The 22,645-nt window shown below is 53.1% G+C and overlaps 2 protein-coding genes across 4 annotated transcripts in view; one reads left to right on the forward strand and one right to left on the reverse strand.

Annotated features, from left to right (window-relative positions):
• The window catches only part of PNKD (PNKD metallo-beta-lactamase domain containing), a 58,001-nt gene that overhangs the window by 3,019 nt on the left and 32,337 nt on the right, over nt 1–22,645 (forward strand). The gene's annotated exons all lie outside the window — the stretch shown is intronic.
• On the reverse strand, nt 178–16,153 carry TMBIM1 (transmembrane BAX inhibitor motif containing 1). Of its 3 annotated transcripts, none has more exons than XM_074313229.1 (12): nt 16,027–16,153; nt 7,172–7,413; nt 5,949–6,043; nt 5,093–5,157; nt 4,880–4,933; nt 4,411–4,461; nt 3,861–3,900; nt 3,585–3,622; nt 3,319–3,406; nt 2,932–3,027; nt 1,951–2,004; nt 178–1,562 (listed from the first exon to the last, which is right to left on the reverse strand). In XM_074313229.1, the coding sequence occupies exons 2-12, from the start codon at nt 7,371–7,373 to the stop codon at nt 1,416–1,418; spliced, it is 930 nt and encodes a 309-aa protein (XP_074169330.1). In that variant the 5' UTR covers nt 7,374–7,413; nt 16,027–16,153; the 3' UTR covers nt 178–1,415. The 3 variants fall into 3 exon arrangements, with proteins under 3 accessions (XP_074169330.1, XP_074169336.1, XP_074169342.1); XM_074313235.1 differs by lacking the exon at nt 16,027–16,153 and adding an exon at nt 14,113–14,248; XM_074313241.1 differs by lacking the exon at nt 16,027–16,153 and adding an exon at nt 10,741–10,902.

Genomic DNA, 22,645 nt, shown 5'->3' on the forward strand with positions numbered 1-22,645 from the left:
TCACCAGCCTGTTGCATCGTCACCAGGAAGCACTGCGGCATAGTATTTAGTTATCTTAGAAAAGGTGGAAGATAGCAAGCCAGAATGCAAAGGTTGGAAGTGGACGCTGTGGGGAGAGCCAAACTGGTACTCCCTGAGCTGACACCTTAAAGTGAAGCAAACCAGAGCCAAACAGGGTTTTAACTTCTAAACATAAAACTTTATTACATTTCTAGTTACATCCTTTTGTGTGATATACTCAGGACTGAGGACTTACTAGGGAGTCCTAATTATACCCTTGGGCTGACTTGGTTTCCTCCCCACCCGATAGAGCGACCCCTCTCCCTCTTCCCCCTTCCAGCTTAAGGCACTTAGAGCCACAAGAAAGCAGTAGCTGGCTGGAGAAATGGGGTTCCAGTATAAAATTCACCAGTAAGTGTTAAGAACAAACAGAGAGGAAGTCTCCTTCCTCTCAGGGCCCTCCCCAAGGTTAGCAGAAGAACACCAAAGCTTCCATGGGTTCCATAGTAGGCTTCCATCTCTCAGACCACGCAGGGGACCTCAAGGCATTTTCCCTGCCTCTAGCCCAATCTCTTCATCCTGGTTACTTCCTGGATCTAACCACCCCGTCTCCTGACCTGTGCCCCTCACTTTCTGCTTTGAGCAGCCTGAGCACAGGAAGCAAGAGATCCCTCTGACCAGTGATCCCAGAAGCCCCCAGGAGGCCCTAGGCAGTTTTGGAGAATGGGGCCCAGATAGCCGTGGACCTGCTGTCTCTGCTGCTGCCACCACCAGAGGAAGCCCAGGGTAGATGCAGCTCAGTATTGGCCTGTGCTTGACTTTGCTTGCTCTTCTCCCCACCCCCCCACCCGGATAAACAGTATATACGTGCCATCAAAAGAAGAGGGGTTGAATCTAGGGGTACCCATGGGCACAGATCTCTTCAATCTTCCTGAGCCAGGAAGCGCCAAGGTTTGCCAAAGGAATACAGGGTAATGGCTTAGGAGTCCCGGAGGCTGGGGACAGAGCTCTCCAGCTCTGGTGGAGGAAATGGCTCCGGCTCCCTAGCCCAGAGTCTACGGCAGAGGTGGGAGGGAAAACCTCATCACCTTGAGGTCGCTTCTGCCTCCTTCCCTTTTAGCTGTAGACTAGGCTCTTTTCATCCCTGCCCCCGCTGGCCCCAGCTGTTAAGAATTTGGAGCCACATAGCGGGTGGAGGTAGAAGGCACATCTTCGGCCTAGTACCTGCTAAGTCCACCATAGGCAAGAGTTAGTCCCCAGTTCCTCCAGCCTCACCAGGTGGCACTTGCACATCCATAGCCAGAGGCCACCCACGCCAGGACAGAAAGGAAACTGAGGGGAAGGATAGGGGTCTGGGGCCCAGACCCTGATCACAGGGCCCAGCCCTCAGGGTGGAGCAGAACTGGGGGTGCTCCTTAATCGCGACTCCCCACCAGCTGCAGCACGAAGGTGAAGATGTAGACGATGTCTGTATATATCTGCAGGGCGCCCGTGATGTAGTCCTCCGGGCTGATGGTGTGCTTCCGGTTCCCCAGGACCAGCTGCGTGTCATAGGCCAGGAACTGCAGGGGCGGGAAGGCCGAGTGAGGACCGCGGGCACAGGGCCCAAGCTCATTTCCCATCAGCAGATCTGTCCCCAGAGCCTGTGCCATGCAGTGTGCTTAGGGGACACGACACGTGGTCTCTACCCTCAAGAAGTTCACAGGCCAGAAAGGGAGAGACACACCCCGTCTACAGTATAGCCTGCTGAGTGTTCTGGAGCAGGTGGCGTGAGCAAGAGAAGGCGGAAATGCCCAGATAAGCAGAGGACCCTCTTGACAGTGGGGCGATGGAAGGGTAGTTGTGACCGCACTCCCTGCCCCCCAAGCAGCCTAAATTCATGCTCCATCCATTCAGCTCCTCTTCTCCACCCTCAGCTCCCCTTCCCAGAGGGAGTAGGGCCTTACTCACCAAGGTGAAGCAAATGGCCCCCAGAGCAGCATAGACCATATGGACCCAATAAATCTGGGGAGAGGGAACAGGGATGGTGTTAGAAATCTTAGCAAAGCATGCACCAAGGCAGGCCCTCAGGACCAGCTTCCCCCAGGATTCTGGCATCCAAGTGGGGAGATCCAGGAAGCTACCTGCATGAAAGGACTAGCTCTGCCTTCCAGATCCTGGAGAATGGTAACATACTGGGCAGAGAAAACAGGCCATCCTCCAATGGCCACAGAAAAATAATTTCCAAAGTGAGTTAAGCTACAGAGGTGTCTACTATACTTCTGGAACAAAGAAGGTGGTGGAATTACAGCTCTGGGCAGGGCGGACCCCGGCATGTACTGGTTGAAGAGCCCATCACCTTTCCCCCCAGCCATGGTCCACCTTCAGGAGAGTGGATCTTGCAGCCCAGCCTGGGAGGGACAGATTAAAGAAGAGGGCTAGGACGGAACACCAGCCACTCTGATGAAATCAGAATCAGACGGCACCCCAAGGGCATCCCTGCTGTCCAGAGGGCACGGCCAGCCCTTCTGTTCATATGCTTCCGCTTCCAGCACTGTTCTCCCCTCCCCGCCATGAGGCTCTGCTCAGCCTAAGGCCTCATGCTCTCCCCAGCCAACTAGGATGAAAGAGGAGTTGGATGTGATTCCTAAGGTCCCTTCCACCCAGCCGTCTGCCTCCTGGCTCCTAGTCTCAGTGGTGAGAGCTCACCTCCTACTTTCACAGGAATTCTGTGACACTGTCCAAGGTCTCAGGCTCCTAGGGCCTTCTGTCGCTAAAGAGGGTACTATCCGCTAATCCAAAGGTGGGGCCTCGGCACTGGTGCCTTTGCTGGCCAGTCGAGAGGTTCTGGAAGTCAGAGCCTGCCCGGAGGCGTGTGGGCCTGCTACATTCGTTATACAGAAGGTCTCTGAGCACTGGGTTCACTGAACCCTGCTCTCCTGGGACACTTACATATTTGAAGGCCAGCACAATGGCACTGACAATCCCAGTCACCATCATCACAATTCCCAGGACACAGAAGAGGCCTGTGCATGAGGTGAAGTCCACCTGCCAGGAAGGAGAAAGGTGGCACCTGTCAGATGAATGCCACAACTAGCCCCACCAGACCGGCCCTGCCTCCCCAAACCAGGGAGCCCCAGTGCTGCCCCCTGGGGGACACGGAGTGATCGTGACATTCTAAGGGCAGACACAGGAAGCAGTCTTGGTGTAGCTATGAAGGGAAGGGGATTAGAGTATCGAAGGGAAAGCCCATGTAGAGGTCTGGCCCTCCCAGGCCCACTCAAGTGCCGAGCCTTAAGGGCCAGGTCTGTACAAGAGAGGGGGGTGGGATGGCCTCACCTTGGTCTGGAAGCAGAAGATGGTGACGGAAATGGACACCACAGCAGTGATGATCATTGCAATGATGACGGCTTTGGTTCCATAAAAGCTGAGGGAAGGGGTTAAGAGAGGCCAAGGCATAAGCCACGTCTGACTGACTTTGAAACCACCACTTCTGGAAGCATCCCGCCCAGAATCCCCCCTGCAGGTGACTGCCCGCCCAGGGCTGCCCTACTGCCCCGTAACACACACTTCCCAAGGTCATGGGAGTTTGTCCCTGAATGTACCTGGAAATGGCGCCAGTCATATAGCCCATGGCAAGCGTCTAAGGGAAGGAGAGACAAGAGTGAAACACTTAAGAGGGGAATGGCCATGGTGGGGCGCTACAACTGGGGGTGAATGTGACTGAGGAGGAAAGAGGCAGCCCCTGAGACCGAGGCAGGGGTCAGGATTAGGTGGGCGAGAGAGCCAGAGGCAGCTTCTACAGCAGCGTTCCCTTCCCTTCCCTGAGACCACCCTCCCTCACACCCTCTCCACTACCCCCTCCACCCTTCTAGACTTACAAAGACGGTCAGCAGGATGATGTTCCATGGGAAACGGCGTCTGAAGGGAAAGAAACCACGAGTAAGGGACGTGGGGCCAGCCAGGTATCAGACTCCTCTAGCAGAAGGAAGTTCTTGGCTTGTGTGCCTAGAGATTAGGCCTTGACGTGGGGGAGGGGAGGCTGGCTTGGCCTTTGGTACCTGCTCAGGTGTTCTATGCAGGGACAACATGGGGCAATAGGACAGACCGGGGCTATGGAGCCACAAAGACCTGGATTCGTTTGCAGCTCTCACCCTATCTGTGTGACTGTGAGAAAGTTACTCAGCCTCTCTGAGCCTTGGGTTCTTCCTATTTTTTAAATGGTTAAAATGCTACATATCTTGCAGGGTTGCTTTAGGAATAATAACTACCGATTAACTAGATCCCACACAGGCTGAAAATGCTGTCATCTCATTACTGCTTATAAGTGTCCATTCAGCTGCGCTAAGCAATCCCCTTTCTTTCGAAACTATTTGACCCCACTCCTGCCCCCTGCCATCCCTTCTCCCTGTCTAAGATTCTGGGACTCACCTGGGGCCCTCGCAGCAGGCAAGGGTCAAGTAGGTAGCCAGGAAGACAGCACTGGGGAGAAAGAGACAGGAAATAGTCCGCAGGCCCAATGTGCTTCTTGGCCCCCTGGCCCGGCCTGGCAGCACTCACGGGCCCACAGAGCTGTCTGCAAGTCTAAGGGGCAGCTACCCAGCAGGACAAGACCACCTCAGCCAAGGGCACTGAGAACCTCTGTAACGGGATTTGGCCAGGAAGAGGGTGAGGTGACTGCAGCAGATAGGCTAACAGAACGTGGGGACCATTTAGCTGTCTGCGTGCTGCCACCAGTTCCCCACCCGTACTCTTAGGGCTCTGTGCTGCTGTTACTCCTCACTGGGTGGCACACACCCACACTTCCCAAATCGGGTGGCAACCTGGAGGGCCCCTCTCAGAAAGCCTGTGATCCCTGCCCGTCCTCTCGGCGCCCAGCAGGGAAGGTGCGGACACTCACTAGGAAGCGTAGTAGACAGCCTGGTTTCTCCTCACAAACTCCCCGACGGGCTGCCTGTGGAGCAGGGGGGACAAGGGAGGAGTCACAGCCATCCCCCCCACTCCCCCACACACCCAACTCTGCTTGCCCTCCCCACCCCAGCCCTGGCAGGTGCCCCAGCCGCGGGCCCAGGACCCCAGAGCGGGTGACGGGCAGGGAGGCTGAGAGACTCACACAAAGGTGAAGATGGCGATGATGGCCACTGTGATGAGCAGCTGGATGGAGATGATGGTGTAAACCTGAAACACAGCCGCGTCACCACCACCCCTGGCCCTTCCCCAGGCAGCAGCCAGCCCCCCCACCCACCCCCTCATCACCCTGCTCCTCCCACCCCTGGCCCCTCCCCAGGCAGCAGCCAGCCCCAAGACCATGAGGCCCCAAAGGTCCTACACCGTCACCCTTCTCCTGTCACCTTCTCCTCCGCTGTCTGTCAATGGTCAGGAGGGGCTCCTTCTCCATTTGGAAGAACCTACTCTTTGTTTCCACTGAGAGGCCAGGCCCAGCGCGGAGCCTGGCTCAGTACTATAACCTTACGGCTGACCCACCCGCCTCCCTGTCTGACATCCAGCCTCAGTTTACTGCTTACTTCCCCTGCCTCACGGAACGGCCACGTGTGGCCTCCACATTTGTAGCAGTTCAGGCTGCCATCTGCCAGGTATCTACACTGAGCAGGGCACTGTGCAGACATGAGCTGAGGGGTGGGGGGGCTACAAACTAGCGTGATCATTTCTGGCTTTGAGTTGTTTACAGTCGAACACAAGAAAGAAGTTTGGGGAGGGCAGAATACTTTGCGGAGCCTGCTGAGATTTTCCAGGATTGAATCTGTCCCCTACCCCAAACCAGGTCATGGAAAGAGGAGCAAAAGGTTAGGGAACGGGAGTCAGAACAGCACGGGGCTAGGGAGCGAGAACCTGGAAGGCAGCAGCACATTCCTATGGGAATGAGTACCCTGGGGCTGATAGGGCCCCTCACACCCCCGTTCCCACAGCCCGAGGGGCCCAGGCACCCCACCCCCCAGCCTGGGTCTCACCTTTCGGATGAAGCTGTGTCGGACTTTCACGTCATCCCACTCTCCATGCCCGAAGTTGTCACTCACTGCTCTCTCCTCCCCGTCATAGCCTGGGCCTGGGGACAGATCACATATGACCAACTGGGAACCTGGAACATGGGGCCTCAATCCCAAAGCCTCTGGGACGTTATCGCAAAGTCTCAGGTATCTTCAGCCAAAAGACAAGTGTTATAACTTTAACTCCTTGCCCAAGCCAGGTCCTCTCGATGCCCGAAGTGAGGCAGAGCTGGCCTGGGCAACACACGGAGTCATGTGCCCCGTCACAAAGGAGCTTCGGTTAAAGCCATCCCATCAGCATGCACGCACTGAGGGTAGGGGTGCCCAGCCCACACCCGGGGGCTCTGGGGCCTCCGCCAGCAGGGCTCAGTCCGGTGAGGAAGCCAGGCAGGTGCAGAGCTTGGAGCATCAGCCAGAGGAGCTGGGCTGAGGTCGGAGCAGGGGACTCAGGGATGGAAGGAGGAAAAGGCAGAAACACAGCATGTGTGTGGAGGGCGGAGAAGATGTACAGACCATGATGTACGCCAGGCCAACATGAGGACTCAGGGAAAACAGACATGTTGGGTACATGGTCAGAGGACGAGGCCGGACCTGAGCTTAGAGCAGAGCAGATGAGCGTGGCCGCGCTCCAGGGCTCCAGGCTGCAGGGCCTCAAGACATTCCTTGAATGCCTCCTTGGGAACTGCTTTCTCATCTCATCTCATTTCTGACCAAACAGAGCGTGTACTTGCCGTGGCGTTCACCAAACATCCAAATGACTTGTGGATGTTTGTAAAAAGCAGATGTTACCTTAAAGGATGAGGATTTGTCAGCCCCGAGTTAAAAGGAAAAAAAGGGGTTTAGGTTCCAAAGGCAGAGAGCGTCGGAGTGGCTGGCAGCTGCCTGCGTAGCAAGGGCCTCTAAGGTAACCACTGCGAAGTAACGAATTACTCCATTCAGCCACTTTCTCCTGTGACGTGTAAGTTCTGGGGTGTGTTATGGACTCAGTCTCCCTGCGGAATAAAGGCGCCAGCAGGTGGTCCAGGGGGGCTAGGTGCTGAGGGGAGAAGTGGGGGGTAACAGGAAATGGAGAGATGAAAAAAGGAAGGAAAGGAGGTGGCCTCAGGTACTGCAAGTGTTCCTCTCTCCCCTCCCCCCCCAGGCCACCCCCCATCCCACCCCCCACCAGCCACCCTTCAGGGACTCACCGTAGTTCATGGGCATTGGATGGACGGGGGGCATAGGCTGTGGGTAGCCACCAGGATGACCGAAGCCAGGCTGTGGGTAGGCAGGGTAGGCAGGGTACCCACCAGGCAGGACAGACGGCTGCCCATAGCCCCCCTGGGGAGGAGGGCCAGGGTACAGGGGGTTGCGGTCCTCATATGGAGGTGGGGCGCTGGGGTTGGACATGGCCACTCAAGGGCTGAGGGGAGACCCCAGTTGCCGGGACCTGAAATGGGAGATAAGACAAGCAGTCATGAGTGCCCACGCCCAGCTTACTCAGTCTGAGTCCAGGCTGCCTCCGTGGAAGGGGACCCTCTATTTTCTCTCAATCATGGTGTGTCCTTCTCTGCCCACAGCCATCCTCCCCATCCCCACTGCGCCCCCTGCCCCTCGCCTTCACACCAGCTTTCGGTCCAAAGCTCTCCTCACCCACCATCGGAAAGGGGGGCATGATGCAGTGCAGGAGCCCAGAGGGGTCACGGCATCAGTGGGTGAGAGACCAGGCGCAGGGGCCTGGGAACGCCCCTGCGCTCATTTAAGAAAGACTTCTAGTGACCAGGGAAGAAGCCTGATGGCCCAGCAAAGCCTGGTGAGTCCCCGAGCCAGCTGGGACCAGCCCCCATGGCAGCCCGCAGGAGCGGCAGGCCTGGGAGGAGCCAAGGCCCAGAGTTGGGGGTAGGGGAGGCGGCGAGGACAAGCTCTCCCTGGAGCTGGAGGCACCAGGCCCGGAGGGGGAGGGCTGAAGGACCTGGCAAGCTGAGTCAGAGGACGCCTGAATCCTAGGGGAGTGGGTGCGCGGGGCTGGCCGCCAGGGCTGGGAGGCCACACAAAACGCTGCCTGAGACGGGACTTTCTGGTTCCTTTAAATAACAGCCTAGGAGTGTCACACCTATTGCTGCCACTGCTCTCTTCATGGCCTTGCAGGGAGTGGGTCGTGCTCGCAGGGCCCTAACGCCCCCTGGGAGGGCACACGTGTTTTGAACCCCGGGTTATCTGGTATCTGTGACTCCTGCCCGGTCCCCCCAGGGGCAGTGGCTCGCAGGGAAGACAGAGCACTGAGGATTCAGGCCATGAGGTCCAGTCAGTACCTTTCCTGCGGTAGGAAGAGCCCCACAGCAGGGACATCTGGGGGACAAGGAAGAGGACAGGAAAGCTAGAAGGGACCTCCAGGTTTTACGGCCCCCAAATGCTCAATTCAGATGAGGGAACCAAGGCCCAGAACAGTGAAGCGATTCCCCAGGATCACAGAACTAGAAGCAGAATCAAGGCCTTCAGCGTCCTGGGTAAGTGTGCCCTGTATTGTGCGGGTTCTGTGTGCCCCTCATGCCGTGCAAGTGTCCTCTGGGCCTGGTGTTCCTCTCTGAGGTGGCGGAGATGGGGGCTTAGGGAGAGCTAAGGAGATCCTCGGAAGGCCCCTATTAGGGACAAGCCCTGACAGAGTCTGGGCCCCTTGACAGGGCCACCGGCTCTCCCTAGAGCATCTCCCAAGGGGCAGACCTTTAGGGTCCCACGGGGAGGAAGCACCCCCAAATCCAGGTCAGCAGACAGCCTCAGAGCCTCTGCTGGAAAAAAGGAAGAACCCGCTTGTCTTTAGGACACACTGCACAGTTCAGGGATCAGATAAAGGATTGTCTTATCTCTTCCCTCTTACACAACTGGGATAATTCAGAGGGGAAGGTGGCAGGGAGGGGCGGGGAGGAGGGATTGAATAACAGGCCAGGTCTCTAAATGGGTTATTCTGAGGAAAGCTGTTCTCCATCTTCCCAGAGCAAACGGACCAGAACAGCAAGAACGTGTCAGGTCAGAAATAAGAAAATCGGCCCTGACAGTGAGGGTGTAACACAGCAAACGAGGGGTCGTGGTGAAGGCTGCAGTGACCTAAGGAAACGGGGTAAAGAGGACCCGGGAAAACTGAAAACTGAGTGTTGTGAGTTTAAGAAACAGACATTTTTTCTGAAAATGTTTCAGGTTTATGGAAGGGTAGGAAAATATTCATAAGTAGTTACAATATGTAAATCTCCTTAACAGACTTTTAAAAAAGGAAGAAAGAATAAAAAATAGTCTCTTTCTCTGAGGCAAGAGGGTCCTTCTCCCCGTACCCCTCTAGCCACCCCCTCCAAAAAACCCCTTTTAACTCCACCAAGAGAAGGGTGGCCTGTTTGCAGGAAGAGGGATGTGCAGGTGACCTCTGGAGTCAGGTTACCTGTCATTATTACCATCATCTCAGCACCCCAGACCCATTTGACGGCCACCGTCCAGTTGGTGGTGGTTAACACTGGTTAACAGGCTGAACACGGCCCAAGAAAGTCCCTGTGGTCAGAAGCTCCAGCTGAGTCACTAAACAGTGTCACCAGGGCCCGGTCCTATTGCCTCCATGGGATGCGCCTCTGAAATGGGCTGAGTGGACCAGGTGATCTCTGAGCTCATTTCCAGCTCTTAACAGACTGGGATCCTGGGACTTATGCCTGCCTCTTGCCTGGCCAGCCAGCTGCCCCTCCTTCCCTCCTTCCTCGAAGCCAAGCCAGAAAAACAGGTCCCTCCTCCCTCCCCAGACCCAAGAGGAAATCAGGGAGAGCAACCCCAGCCTTAGATGGGCCACTGGGACTCCAGGGTTCCGGTCTAGTGCAGCAGGCTGCTGACTCACAAGGACTCCCTCTTCCCCCCCCCCCCCCCACCGTTGCCTCTTTTGGTTTCAGAGGGATTCACCAGTAGATCTGGCAACACAGAAGGTCACAGCCCAGTTCTCTGGTGCCTCAGCGACCAAGCCATGCTCACCAGAGACTGGCACTGACCATTTCACTTCACTATACCTCAGTTTCTCCACCTGGAAAATGGGTTTCACACTATAATAGTGCCCTCCAGAGTGGTAAAAATTAAATGAGAAAATACACAGAGAGCACTTACAACCGTGTCTGACCCTTGATAAACAGTTGACTACTTTTAGTTATTCTTTCATTAAATACGCACAATAGCCCAACAAAGTACATAATGTTGCTATTCCTATTTACAAATGCAGAAACAGTGACTTAGAAGAATGCAATCACTTGCCCACGGTTACTTAGCTAGAGTGCGAGGAAGGCAAGCAAGACGTGAGCGCCAAGACTGACCCCAAAGCCCCTGCTCTTAAACCCCGCTCAGATCCCTCTTTCGGAACCCTGTCATCGCTTCTCACGGCTTCCCGTCTAAGACACTGTAATGACAAGGCGAGGCTTACACAGCAAGCGGATGCTGAACCATTCAGCCCCCTCCATGACACACCCCACCCCCACCCCCCCACCCCGTTCCCAAACTCTGTGCTACCGCCAGAACAGGGCTGCCAGAGAGAGATTCTTAAATGTAAGAGCTGAAAGGAAACTTGATCAGTTAAGGCCAGTCAACCCCCGGCTTTACCAACCAGAGAGCCACAGTGCAGGGAGGCAGAGTGACCTGTCGTTGGTCACAAAGCTGGGCCTGGGCCGGGACTACATCCCAGATCTCTGGTGTAAAGGCCTGGGCACAGGAGACGGAGAGTGTCCAGGCAGTCAGGGGAGTGGCTGAGCTCGGCCACACTCACCTCTGAGCAATGCCAGACGGGCCGGAGCCTCGGGCCCAGGGCTGCCAGCGTTGGCAGCTTCTACGCCTGCTCCCTGGCTGCTGCCCGACCTACGTGACGGCCACGGCCACTTCCTCCTCCTCAAGGCCTCGGCTAGGAATGAGATTTGGGGATGGCCTCTGCCTAGGTTGTAGGGAAAGGGGGAAGTGGTCAGTGTTTACTTTCGGCTGTGACTAAAGGTGGGAGCTGGAGAAGAATGAAGAGTCAAAAGGGGAGGAGGAGAAAGGAGGGAAAGGATCCAGAGGATGATTCATGACCAAAGACCAGAAACCAGGAATCAGGTCATCTAGGCTCGGCTGGTAGCTACTGGGGGGGCTCACAGTCTCTAGGGGCTGAAAAGGACCTTTAAGGTTCCCCACTGGAAGCTGGAATTTTCCTAAAACACAGTGGGCATTCAGCTTCTACTGGACACACTCCAGTGACAGGGAGCAAGGCAGCTGAATCACTAGCACTTTCTTCTTCACAAGGCCTGCTGTGAAGACATGCAGGCCTGCCCGTCCCTGCCACATTACAGATCCAAGTTTGCTTCTGTGTCTCACGGCCTCGGTCCCTCATCAGGAAGGAGCCAGAACCTCTCCTTTCTCCGGCAGGACCCCCAGACACAGCCATCACAGGAGCAGAAGTGGGTGTGCTCCAATGCAAGGCTGGCTGTCCATCAAGGTTTTCAGATGCAGCCGTGAGGAAGCATCTCCTTCCCCTGGGAGGGCGGCCAGCGTGCTCCCAGCTCCCAGCGGCTGGGGTCCCGGCTCAGGCTCCCCTGGGTGCGTCTGAAGGGTTAAGACTCTGGAATCTGCAGAAAGTCCTGAGCTTCTGGGGTTACAGCAAGAGGGTGTGTGTATTGGCGGGAGGGGCGGAAAGAAGCAGCTGACTGGGCCAGGCAGCATGCCCTCCTCCCTGCCAGGAATGGATGCCCAGAGTCAGAATGGAAAGAATAGCTCAGCGTGTGCATCTCAGGAAACTCCACCCAGCAGGCATAGGAGTGCAGCCCCTGGCCCTCTGTGACGGGGTCTCTGACGACAGTCTCTTTACCTCCCTCTTCCTTTACCTTCCCCAACTCCCCCCGTTGTCCCCTCCCCACCAAGAAAACATTTCACCCTCCTACCCCAGACATAGCCACCAGGGCAGAGGATTAAAAAGATATACCCAGGTGTGTCTGGGCAAGTCACCAGGCCTGACACACATGGACCGAGGGGCCCAGAATCAACATACCCTTCTGTCCACCTGGCCCCTGGGATTAATAGGATGACACTGAGCAGATCTAAAAATTGAAACGTCAGAGCTGGAATGGACTCTAGAAATCATCCAGTCACGTGACAGACAAGGAAACCCCAGAGCCAAGCAAGTTCCTGCCCCAGCCCATGACAAGCCCTCTGGGTCATGGGTTTGGAACTTCATTCCCAGCCCTGCCCACTGTCTGAGAACTCCAAGAAACAGAAGCAAGCACACACACCACCGAGGCGGAGCCAGAACACACCACCCATTCCTCCCGTTCTCTGTGCCCTCCTGCTCAGAAACAGATAAGACTGCCAGCCCGTGACTTCCCGCCCAGTCCCCGGTCACTGGCCAGGGCGGCCTGTCTCCAACCAAACACTGACAGGGATGGCTCCCGTGTCCAAGGAAGGGGAGGCCGCCCTGGAGAGCAGGGAGGACCCAGGCAGCCACAGCTCCTGCACCCCCCTCTTGGGGGCAGAACTGGACCTCAATGTGTGTCATCCAGAGACCCAGGCCAGTCGGTAGTCAGAGTGGCCTGGGACTGCAGATAAGGAAAAAGGGAGCCACTAAGCAGGCAGGGAAGGAAGAGAGCCACTTACCAGGGACTAAGGCACACAGGAGCGTCTCAATGGCCTTGTGAGATTATGAGATACATGTTCTCATCCCCGTTCTAGATGACAAAACTGAAACTCAGGGAAAAACCGATCTAAGGGACCACAGCAGGAGAACAGCAGAGATGGGTTTGAACCCAGGTCTCATGTCTGATTTTAAAGTTCACATCCTTTGCTTTTACACCTCCCTGGAGCAGAAGCCCCTGAGACACCCCCACCCGTGTGGACTAGGCCAGCACTCAGGGTGACCGAGGTAGAAAGACCTTTGCTGTTGCTAATCGGTCCCTTTCCCTGGTGGAACGTCAGTCTAGGCCGGGGCCCTGGGTTAGGGGGCAGGGAGCTTGTTCTTGTCCTGGCCCTGGTCCCAGCGCCACTGTATGAGTCAGGGAGGCCACTTCACCTCCCTGGACTCAGTTTCCTCAGCCATAAATGAGTCCACGGAACCAAAAGATCAAGTCCATGCCAACTCCACAGGAGGCTTCAGGGCAGAATGACCTACTTCCTAAGGAATCTACATTGAAGTCACGTTTACAGGGCTGGAGGACCGTCCACAGAGGCAGAGGCCTGTGGCATGCTCTGGGCATGGGAGTGGCCATAACTCCCTCTCCTCCCAAACTGCCCCCCTCTTGTCCTCTGGACCCTGTGGCCAGCATCTCCGAGGGGCTCACTCACCCCAGACCCTCCAGAGAAACAGTAGCACTAGAAAAGAAAATGAGGCGCCGCCTCCCCTTCCACTGGGTTCAAGTTCTAACTGTACCACCAACTAGTTGTGAGAATCCAGGCAGATGACCTCCCTTGGTCTCCTTTTCCCCCAAATCAGCCCACATGGGGGAGAGGGGGAAGGGTCCGTCACCGGAACCAGAGAGCAGAGAGCTAGAATCACCAAGCCAGACATTTCCTGACCGCTCGAAAGCCCACTGCCCCCAGGAGATGGGAATGGATGAGCTCTGAAAACAGATCAGTCTGAAAAATAATCCATATCCCCTTTTGGAAATTCACAAGGCACGATGGCATATGAGGCCTCTGAGAAGGCCTGCAGTGAGCAATCCTGCTCAACTTTAACCCAGCGTCCTTTCAAACTTCCTTAAGCCTGAAACATTTTATCAAAGCACACCCAATTAATCTCTTGTGGGCTACTAACCAGGCCACCTTTTTTTAAACATAGACCCAACCCTAAAGATGATTCATGCCCTAACTTCTCAAATCTTTATTTTTAATTGAGGATAACTGAAATATAACATTATATTAGTTTCAGGTGTACCACATAATGATTCGCGATATTTGTATACACTGCAAAATGATCGCCACACTTAAGTCTAGTTACCATCCGTCACCATACAAAGTTACAAATTATTTTTCTTGTGACAAGAACTTTTAAGATTTACTGTCTTAGCAACTTTCAAGTATGCTCTATCTTATTATTGACTATTATCTTATTATTGACCAACCTCTCATGTCTTAAAAGCCCCTGTCCTTACACCCAGCCCCTCAGAGTAGTCACATTACATACCAGTTATGCCCCCTCACTGCCAGGAGAGTCAGCTCAATGCCAGGATCTGCTCCAAGGGTCCTTCCTCTTCTCCCCCTCCCCTGCAGCTGCTGTTATAATCTCCTTACTGCCAAGGGCTGGGTGACATCTCCAGCTAGCACTGAACCAGGAAGCTGGCACCCTCTGACATTAGCTTCATGTGATAGGAGGAAACACAAATCATTACAAAAATAAGGACTCATTCTTATCTTTCTACCTGACCGTACGGTACGTTGAGTACTTCTGGATATCATTTCTACTTCAAACCAGACCTAGGTTTTGGCCTAGAATTCCAGAATCTTAGGGTTGGAAGATTGTATCAAGTCCATCCCTCCATGGCGTTTCCAACAGACTACGCCAGAATGCCTACTTCAGGGCTTTATGGTTACGTAGCAGAGGCCTTCTTCCCAGAGAGCTGTATCAGCTTCCACTCTCTGGCCCTCCCAGGGCAGCCCTCTAAAAACACACAAGTGTGTGTCCCTTCTCTGAGGTTTCAGCTCTTTCTGAAGGGCCCTGGGTAAGAAGTTTGGGGGACGGAAGTGCTCTGAGGTGGGTGTATTCCCATGGGAGGAGGCTGAGCTGAGGTGGCTATTACCTCAGCTCATGACAGGAGGTTCTCCCCGTATTTAAGGTATAACCCCATCATTACCTCTCTGATGTGCCCATTTTTACAAGTGAGGCCCTGAGATGGTGCCACAAGAAGACAGAGGAAGCCAGGGCCCTCGACACTGTGTGGTCCCACCCCTTTTTTCCTGAGTTACAAATTGGGTCTCTGGGTCCTCATGACTGTAGAGACTGGGAGAGCAGACCAGTGAGAAGGAAGCATGGCTTCCCCTTGTCCTAGCAAAGCAGCCCCAGGGAAGCACCTGGCTCCCCATGCCAGCACTGGCCAGACCAAAGGCGCCAGCTTTGAAACCAAAGCTCACCAGCGAGATGAATATTTCAGAGCCCCAGAGAACTGGACACCTGAGGGACCTTCCATGACATGTGGATCTGACCCCGGCTCCCAGGCCTACCATCACTTGTCCCATGGAGGCCACAGTGGGCCCAGGGAGGACAGACACCCCCTTACCACCCACCCCACCCACCGCCCCGCCCAGACGACAAGAAGTGATGGCGCACACACAAGATCAGGGCTAAGCCTCCCAGCATTCTTCCTCTGCTTGCTCCCCCACTGTCCCCTGGCTGCTCCCCCCGTCTCCACTGGTGTACCCCTTTTCCTTTCCCCATTCTCCAGGCCCAAGGAGGCCAGGAGGAGGACGGTACTTCCCCTGTAGCTTTCGGAACCCAGACTGAGGGCGGACGCAGGAAGCAGGCAAGCTGAGGCAAAGTCACAGCGACAGAGGCGGCTACTTTCCTACGCGGGGGGAGTGGAGGAAGGCTGCTCGCTGCTTCTGCCCTGCCCCGACCTAGGGCTCCGTATTCCCCTCCGCACTCGAATATTCCTTCACCTGTCTACACCAGGCTGGCACCCGGGAGTGCAGGGCCGACCAGAGGAGGGGGCTGGGCCCTCCCTCCCACCCGCTGAGGGCCCATGAGAGCCCTCACTCTACGCACAGCTGGCCACCCCGGGACTGGCCCTGTGGACACGCCCTGCGACAGACACGCGCCAGAAAGAGGGGCACATGACACCCTCAGACCCTGGCACCCTCGCCCGGTGCCCACAACCAGCCGCTCGACTCCCAAGGATAAAGAGGCGACACTCGTCCGCCCCGGGGGCACAGGGCAAGCGAAACTCCAACCGAGAGGGCGATGGATCCCCGTTCTAGCACCAGCTCCCGGGCCGGCAGCGGGCCCGGCCCGCCGCACACTCCGAGAAAGTTTTGGACCCCGCCCCAGCGCCGCCCCAGCCCCAGCTTGGTCCCCGCCGACCCCGGCCCCAGGCCCCTGGCTTGCCTGGCCGTTGTAGAAGGTGCGCTCCCGGCCTCCAGGCGTCGCGAGTCCGGAACCGTGCGCAGGCCTGGGCTGGGGCTGGGGCTCCGCGCCCCGCCCCGTCGCGCCGTTCCTGTGGGGCGGGGCCTCGGGGCGCCGCCAGGGGGCGCTGGGGTCCGCCCAGGTCCCAGCCGCGTCTGCCCTGAGGCCCCAACGAATTACTACTAGTATTTTCGGATTTAAAGGGCATATGTGACCATTGATGAAAACAGAAAACACACAAATACAGGAAGAAAAGCACTTCTTTCCACCCCCTCCTGACTCCCAGCGGGAAGCGCTTGCTTTTGGTGCTTCTTTGCCTTTACGTATCTTGTTTTTCTAAAGTGGAGTCATTGTATGATAAGTTTTATTGCTTTTCCTTAATATATTATCATGAACATTTTCTTGTCACTAAATATTATTCAAAAGCACAATTTTAATGCCTCGAGGTATTCATCCCATTGCTATGCTGATTTAATAAATCAATTTCCTACTGGATGATTTTCAAATTGTTTCCCATTTTTTCATTATTAGGCATAAGTCCAAGATGAACATCCTTCACAATTCTATGCTTTTAAGCTAAATGCCTTTTTTAAGTTTCAAATTTCAAACATCCAAACGTAGAGGTGAAACTTAGAATTGCTGTCCTGGGGGCTAGGACATTTCCTGCTTGAAGCTGCTTCAATCGGGAAAGCAGCTATAAATCAGAAGCCCTGAAACGAGGTGTGGATTACTACTATCAGTGCACAACTTGCGCTGGGGGCTTTGAACCCATCGTCTCAACTGTCACAGCCGCAAACGGAAGAAGGCAATAGCAGTTCCAGCTTAGAGATGAGGAAATGGGTTCTGGGAAGTTTTGAAACATTGCCCAGTTTGTATAGTGCCAAAGTCCATGTTTTTTCCATTACACCAAGGCTGCTGCTGGTAGATGAACAGCTTTATTTAAGGTGCTTATCTCGTGCTAATAGCTACAGGTCAACACTACTACTAAATGTCTTTCACAGCCTGTTGATGCTTTTCCATTTTGAATGGACAAGGATTCTCTTGACTAAACAACATTAGAAATGAACACAGCTAGACACCCAAGACAACCTGAGCACTTCCTGACTCCAAACCCATCACTAAGCGCTTTTCCTGACGTTATCTCCTGTGGCCCGTCCAGCTCTTTATGAGAGTAAGACTTAGGAAGGAGGAGTCCTTGGATTTACTGGAAGATCATTTGCATACTAAGTATAAGTGAAAGCAATGTGCTTACTAGTAAGCATAGTAAGCAAGTAAGCAAAGTTGCCACTTAGGTTGTGTATTTCAGAGCAATCAAAACAAATGTTTTTAAAATTGCCTCCCCCCACCACTCACACACACACACACACACTGACACACTGTATGTTTATTCATATAGATAGATATAATGTAAGTCCACCATGATGGTGGACATCATGGCAGGCTAACTGCCTCAGCCACCCCAACACTTCAATGTAAGTTCAGTTCCTAGGGGCAGAAGGCCTCATGTTAGGAAGTCCCCTTCCAAAGCGTGAGACCACAGCAAGAACTTGAGGGGCAAGTACAGCTCTGCTCAATTTCAGTCTCCCCCTTGATCACGGAATAGAGTCCAGGGTGAATTTCCAAGCCTTGCAGAATCTGGCCAGGTCTCCTGATGTCTCTTAATGCTCTCTACACTTGAGCCCCTTCTCCAGAAAGTGCTTTCCCCTTTCTAGAACTGCAAGAGTGGCCTCCAAAGAGATTCGTTTTCCAGCCAGCAATCACATCTGCCCCCTGGGAAAGTGGAATGTGGGGACACACACAGACAAGCCCCACACAAGCCTTGCTGCACGAGCTTTCTCCTGAGCCCATTTTTCTGATCATGGAATCAAGATTATAATCCTAAAAAGAATCTAAAACACCGACCCAGAGTGACAGTTTACAATAGGCATTCGATAAATGCGTCTCCTTCTCTTGACCTCTTTTTATCACTGTGTTGATGTAAGAAACGTCCAAACTTGTAGAGAATTTTTATGAGTTTATTTGAGCTAAACTGACGACAATTGCTGGGAGGCAAAATCTCAATGGATTGAGAAAATGCTCCAGATAATGCTGGGTTTGCAGCTTATTTTATACATTAGAATAAAAGGAGAAGACATAGGAAGGTTACCTGAAATCTATTGGTGATAGATTAAGGGAGTGGGAGAAAGCAAAGCGGGGGACTCTCTGGGATTGGATAAAAAGTAAAACGGAGAGACACTTCTTTTACAATAGTCAGTGTAGGATAGTTAACATTTACAGCCCAGGTAGATGCTATGGGGGGAGAACAAGATAACAATGAAGGGTTCTGTGGTCTGTGCTGTGGTGGTGGTTGTGCCCTGAGGGGTCTGGAAAAGGAGATTACTCTAAATTTTAAAGGTATGTTATCTTAGATGCAAAAAGGCAATAGACAGTCTCACTTAAGGGAAAGATTGACTTCTGTCAAAGAAGCTACAGCCCTAGGACGTGACTACCCACCATGACCCACTTTCAGTTAGGAATTTTTATGTTCCGACCATCCTATGTGGTTATTTTCGGTCTCTGAGTTTGTAAGGCCCACCGTGCCTGCCTCCCCTGAGCTTGTCAGGTTTGGTATGTGGTCCTTTTTTCGTCCACAACTGAATAAAAGGAACAAGGGCCTTATCTGTAAGAGTCTTAGCAGATTGTTAACTAAGCTTCTCCTGTGTGCCAAGCAGCAGGAATTTCTGGTTCTAAAGGTGACAACACTGAAAGCCACAGACCCTGTCCTCAAGAAACTCGCCTAAGGGTAACAGACCAGATAATTACAATGTTGTCGGTTTGACAAGTGCTGGGGTCAAGAAGTGTTCATTTGGTTCTGTGGGATCTCAGAGGACCAAGCTCCTAACCCAGCATGGGGTGGGTGTGTTTTATGAAAGGATCTTCAGGGGCAGTAACCTGATTCGAGTGTTCTTCGGTGTTTAGGAATCAACCTCACCACTGGAGGGACAGGGAAGTTTCTCCAGGTAGAGGGAGCAGCATCTGAAGCAAAGGGCTTAGGGCCTGTTGTCCCAGCAATCTAGGATTGGGCGGGTGGACTGGGGTGGGAGTGGTAAGAAATGGGACTGGGCAAAGAGGCAGGGGCCAGGAATTGAGACTTTTACCCCAAGAGCAATGGGGAGACAATATGAGACTGTCAACAGGCCATCTAGCGGGAGGCTGGGAGGATAAGGTGAGGCTTGGCAGGGATGCTGGCACACGCTTGCCAGCTTCAGCAAATAAAGATGCAGGACAATCATGTCAACATAAGAAATGTTCAAACCTGTAGAGAAGTTCTATAAGAGTTTACTCGAGCCAAATTGGCAACAAATGCCAGGGAACAAGATCTCAAATGCTATGGAGAACAGTTTGCAGCTTCTTCTATGCATTTGAAATTAAGGAGGGGACATAAGAAAGGTTGGAGAAACCAAGGCAGGAATTGGATTACAGGATAGTGAACAAGATTACGTGCTCTCTTGAGGGTTAATACCCCCTTCAAGGGGTATTACCTCTGGTATTGCAAAATTGTGTTAACCTACATGGACAGCAATAATGGACAGAGCTGGCTTAAAACCTCCCACTAAAGAAGTGACATACCTGGGGTGTGACTCCCCACCATGACCTGCCCCGTTTGGAATTTATAATCAGGAGGGAATACTTATACTATAAAAGTATTTGTTGCTTATCTGAAGTTTAGATGTAACTGGGTGTCTTGTATTTTTCTGGCAACCCTGCCCTGGGAGGAAAGTGGGGGTAATGAAAGGGATCCGGCTGATGTTTATTCTAGGGATGAAGTAGCCAAAATTCAGTGATTGATGAGAGAAGATGGATGGAGATTGGAAGGGTGGGTCCCTGGAGTGGTTCCCCTGAGCCCAGGTGAAAGAGGGAGTAGGTGGGAAAACGTAACTGAATTGGTGGACCCAGACAACTTTCTCTGCTGCCAGGCTGACGGCAGCCCTAGGGCCCCACTAATCACCCTACAAATTCCTCCTGCAGTGTGCCCGATTACTGAGCGCTCAGAATTACCCCGCCCAAGAGAGGTCTTTTGTTTATCACTAACTTTCTCTAAGAAGTTGTCTTTTTTCAGAGCACTTTGTATTGACTGAATTGCAGCCTTTAACCCAGCCTGGGGTAAACATGGCTCTTTCTCCTCCCACTAGAGAGCAAGGACAAAGTCTCATTCATCCCTAGGCCCCAGCACAGCCCTGCCCCGGCTGTTGAATTGAGAGAACTCTGATGTTCTAAATTGCAACCAGCACAAGGCTCTCAGGCACTAGTGACAGATATTGGGGGTGAAGGGGAGTTAGAGCTTTTTCCCCCTAAAAATTAGCCTTATTATCCATACACATTAGTTTACGGATAATAAACTTTCATCAACAAATAGAGAGTAGAAAGAATCATGTATTTGGATGTCCCAGGCGTGAGGATTCATCCTAGCTTTGCCACTGAATGGCCATGAGCCCGAGGCCCATCTCTTTATCTGTAGTCACGTGCCACATAAAGATGTTTTGATGTTTTGGTTAAGGATGGACCGTGTATGCTGTGGTCCCATAAGATTAGAATGGAGCTGGAAAGTCCTACTGCCTAGTGACGTACTTTCCTAACGTCGTGCAATGCATGACTCACATGTTTGTGGTGATGCCAGTGTAAACAAACCTACTGCTGCCTGTCGTATAAAGTAGAGCACAGACACGTCTGTGCTATATAACACTTGACAATGATAGTGGATAACTATGCTACTGGTTTACGTATTTACTACGTGTGGGGACAGAGCCAGGAGCGCAGTTTCCAGGCTCTTGGCCTCATGTGGAAAGGTGCTGGCTCAGGTAGTAAATGGCCATCAACTGTGATTGGATGGCCATCAGCTGTGGCTAGTTGGCCGTCAGCTGTAACCAGTGAGCCATTGGCCACTAATATAACTGTTGTGGCTATGCTAGCAGAAAATGGGGGCTAGCAAGAAGATGGTGGCTGAGCCTGCAAGCAGCGCAGTGAGGGTTGCGAACAGTGTGGCTCCTGCCTCCTGTGTCTCCAACCCAGCTGCCAGTGAGACTATAGTGGTATGACTCCCCTATCTATGACTCTGTGAGTGTTCCTTTTTGGCCTCACCCTATCCTGCGTTCTTATGTGGGGAGCAGGACAGGAGACCCCGCATGACACCCTGCATGACACTATGCTATTCTTTTTATCACTATTTTAGAGTAGATTGTAAAACAGTATGTGGTGCTAGGCTGGCAGCCGGCTCATCCATCTCGTGCTTGCCGAGTGTCTTGAATGCATCATTTTCTCTTGTCCTTGATTTATCTCGTGTTTTCTTGTACAGTGACATGCTGCATAGGCTTGTAGCCTAGGAGCAGTAGGCAGGCTATACCATCTATATTTATGTAAGCGCGCTCTGTGATGTTCACACCATGATGGAATCACTGACACAGTTTCTCAGATCGTATCCCAGTCATTAAGCGGTGCATGACTGCTAATGGGTCCAATCGTACTGCTCTTCCCTCTACGTCCTATGACTTTTGAATCCTCAGATGAAATCATCTATGTGCAAAACACTGAAAATGGCATGAGGGGATTTCGTTCATGACTCTACCCAGCTAGATAGAACTGGAAGTGGGTTGGACAAGAGCTCCTCCTTCCTGCAAGAAAGTGCTGCCCTTTGGGGAAGGCTGGGCCAGGAACCGGCTTTACAGCTACAGAGCTGCAACTGGGGTGCAGAGAGATGCTTTCTGGTCTCCCCTGACCATCAGAATCACCTGAAGGGCGTTTGAAAACTTGGAGATTCTCGCAGGGATACTTCTTTCTAGACCCCTGAGTCAGAATCTTCAGAGGAGACTAAAACAAATGCCCCCAAGTGAATCTGATTATCAGCCAGCTTTGGTGCTAGATAGACAGGGGTTCTGTTGAAATCACTTTAGTGGCTGTGTGACGTTGGGTACATTACTTAACTTCTCTGAGCCTTGGTATCCTTTTCAAATGGGAGGTAATATAGTGTGGTAGAGATTTAAAATAGCAGTTTTCAAAAGCTTGGGACATAGTAAAAACTGTCAATTATTATTGTTGGTGGTGAGCTAGAAGCCTAGCGATTGAGTGATGAACACAACCTCAGTTTGGTCCGCGGTGTGGTTGCATGTGGAAGGCTGAACAGGACCTGGATGGATGCATTTGCTGTCGCTCAGGAGGCCCAGGTCCCAGCTGTGTGCCCTCATACCTGGCCTTCTGCTGCCATGGACTTGGCCTCCTAGTCCTCCCGACCTGTTAGGGGAGTCCCAGCGTGTGCAGCTACCTCCTGGACAAGAAGCCCTTTGTCCTATTTCACTTGCATTTGTCTAACAACTCCATTAAAAAAAAAACAACGAGCCAGCACCCATTTCTTCTTACCTTATTCCCAGCCCAAGATAATGGCTGCGTTAGAACCTCTCACTACCAATAACTGTACCCGCTCCATTGTCTCAATTTCAAGCACCCCTCACTCTCACCACCATCTGCCTCTCCAGCCCAACAACCCTGATTCCAACAACTCCATGTTGATCCACACCAGGGTTGACAATCTATGCATCTTACGCCCTTTTCTTTGTCCCTCTCAGCCTCC

This window comes from Rhinolophus sinicus, linkage group LG01, assembly GCF_036562045.2.
Source record: "Rhinolophus sinicus isolate RSC01 linkage group LG01, ASM3656204v1, whole genome shotgun sequence".
NCBI classification, from domain to species: domain Eukaryota; kingdom Metazoa; phylum Chordata; class Mammalia; order Chiroptera; family Rhinolophidae; genus Rhinolophus; species Rhinolophus sinicus.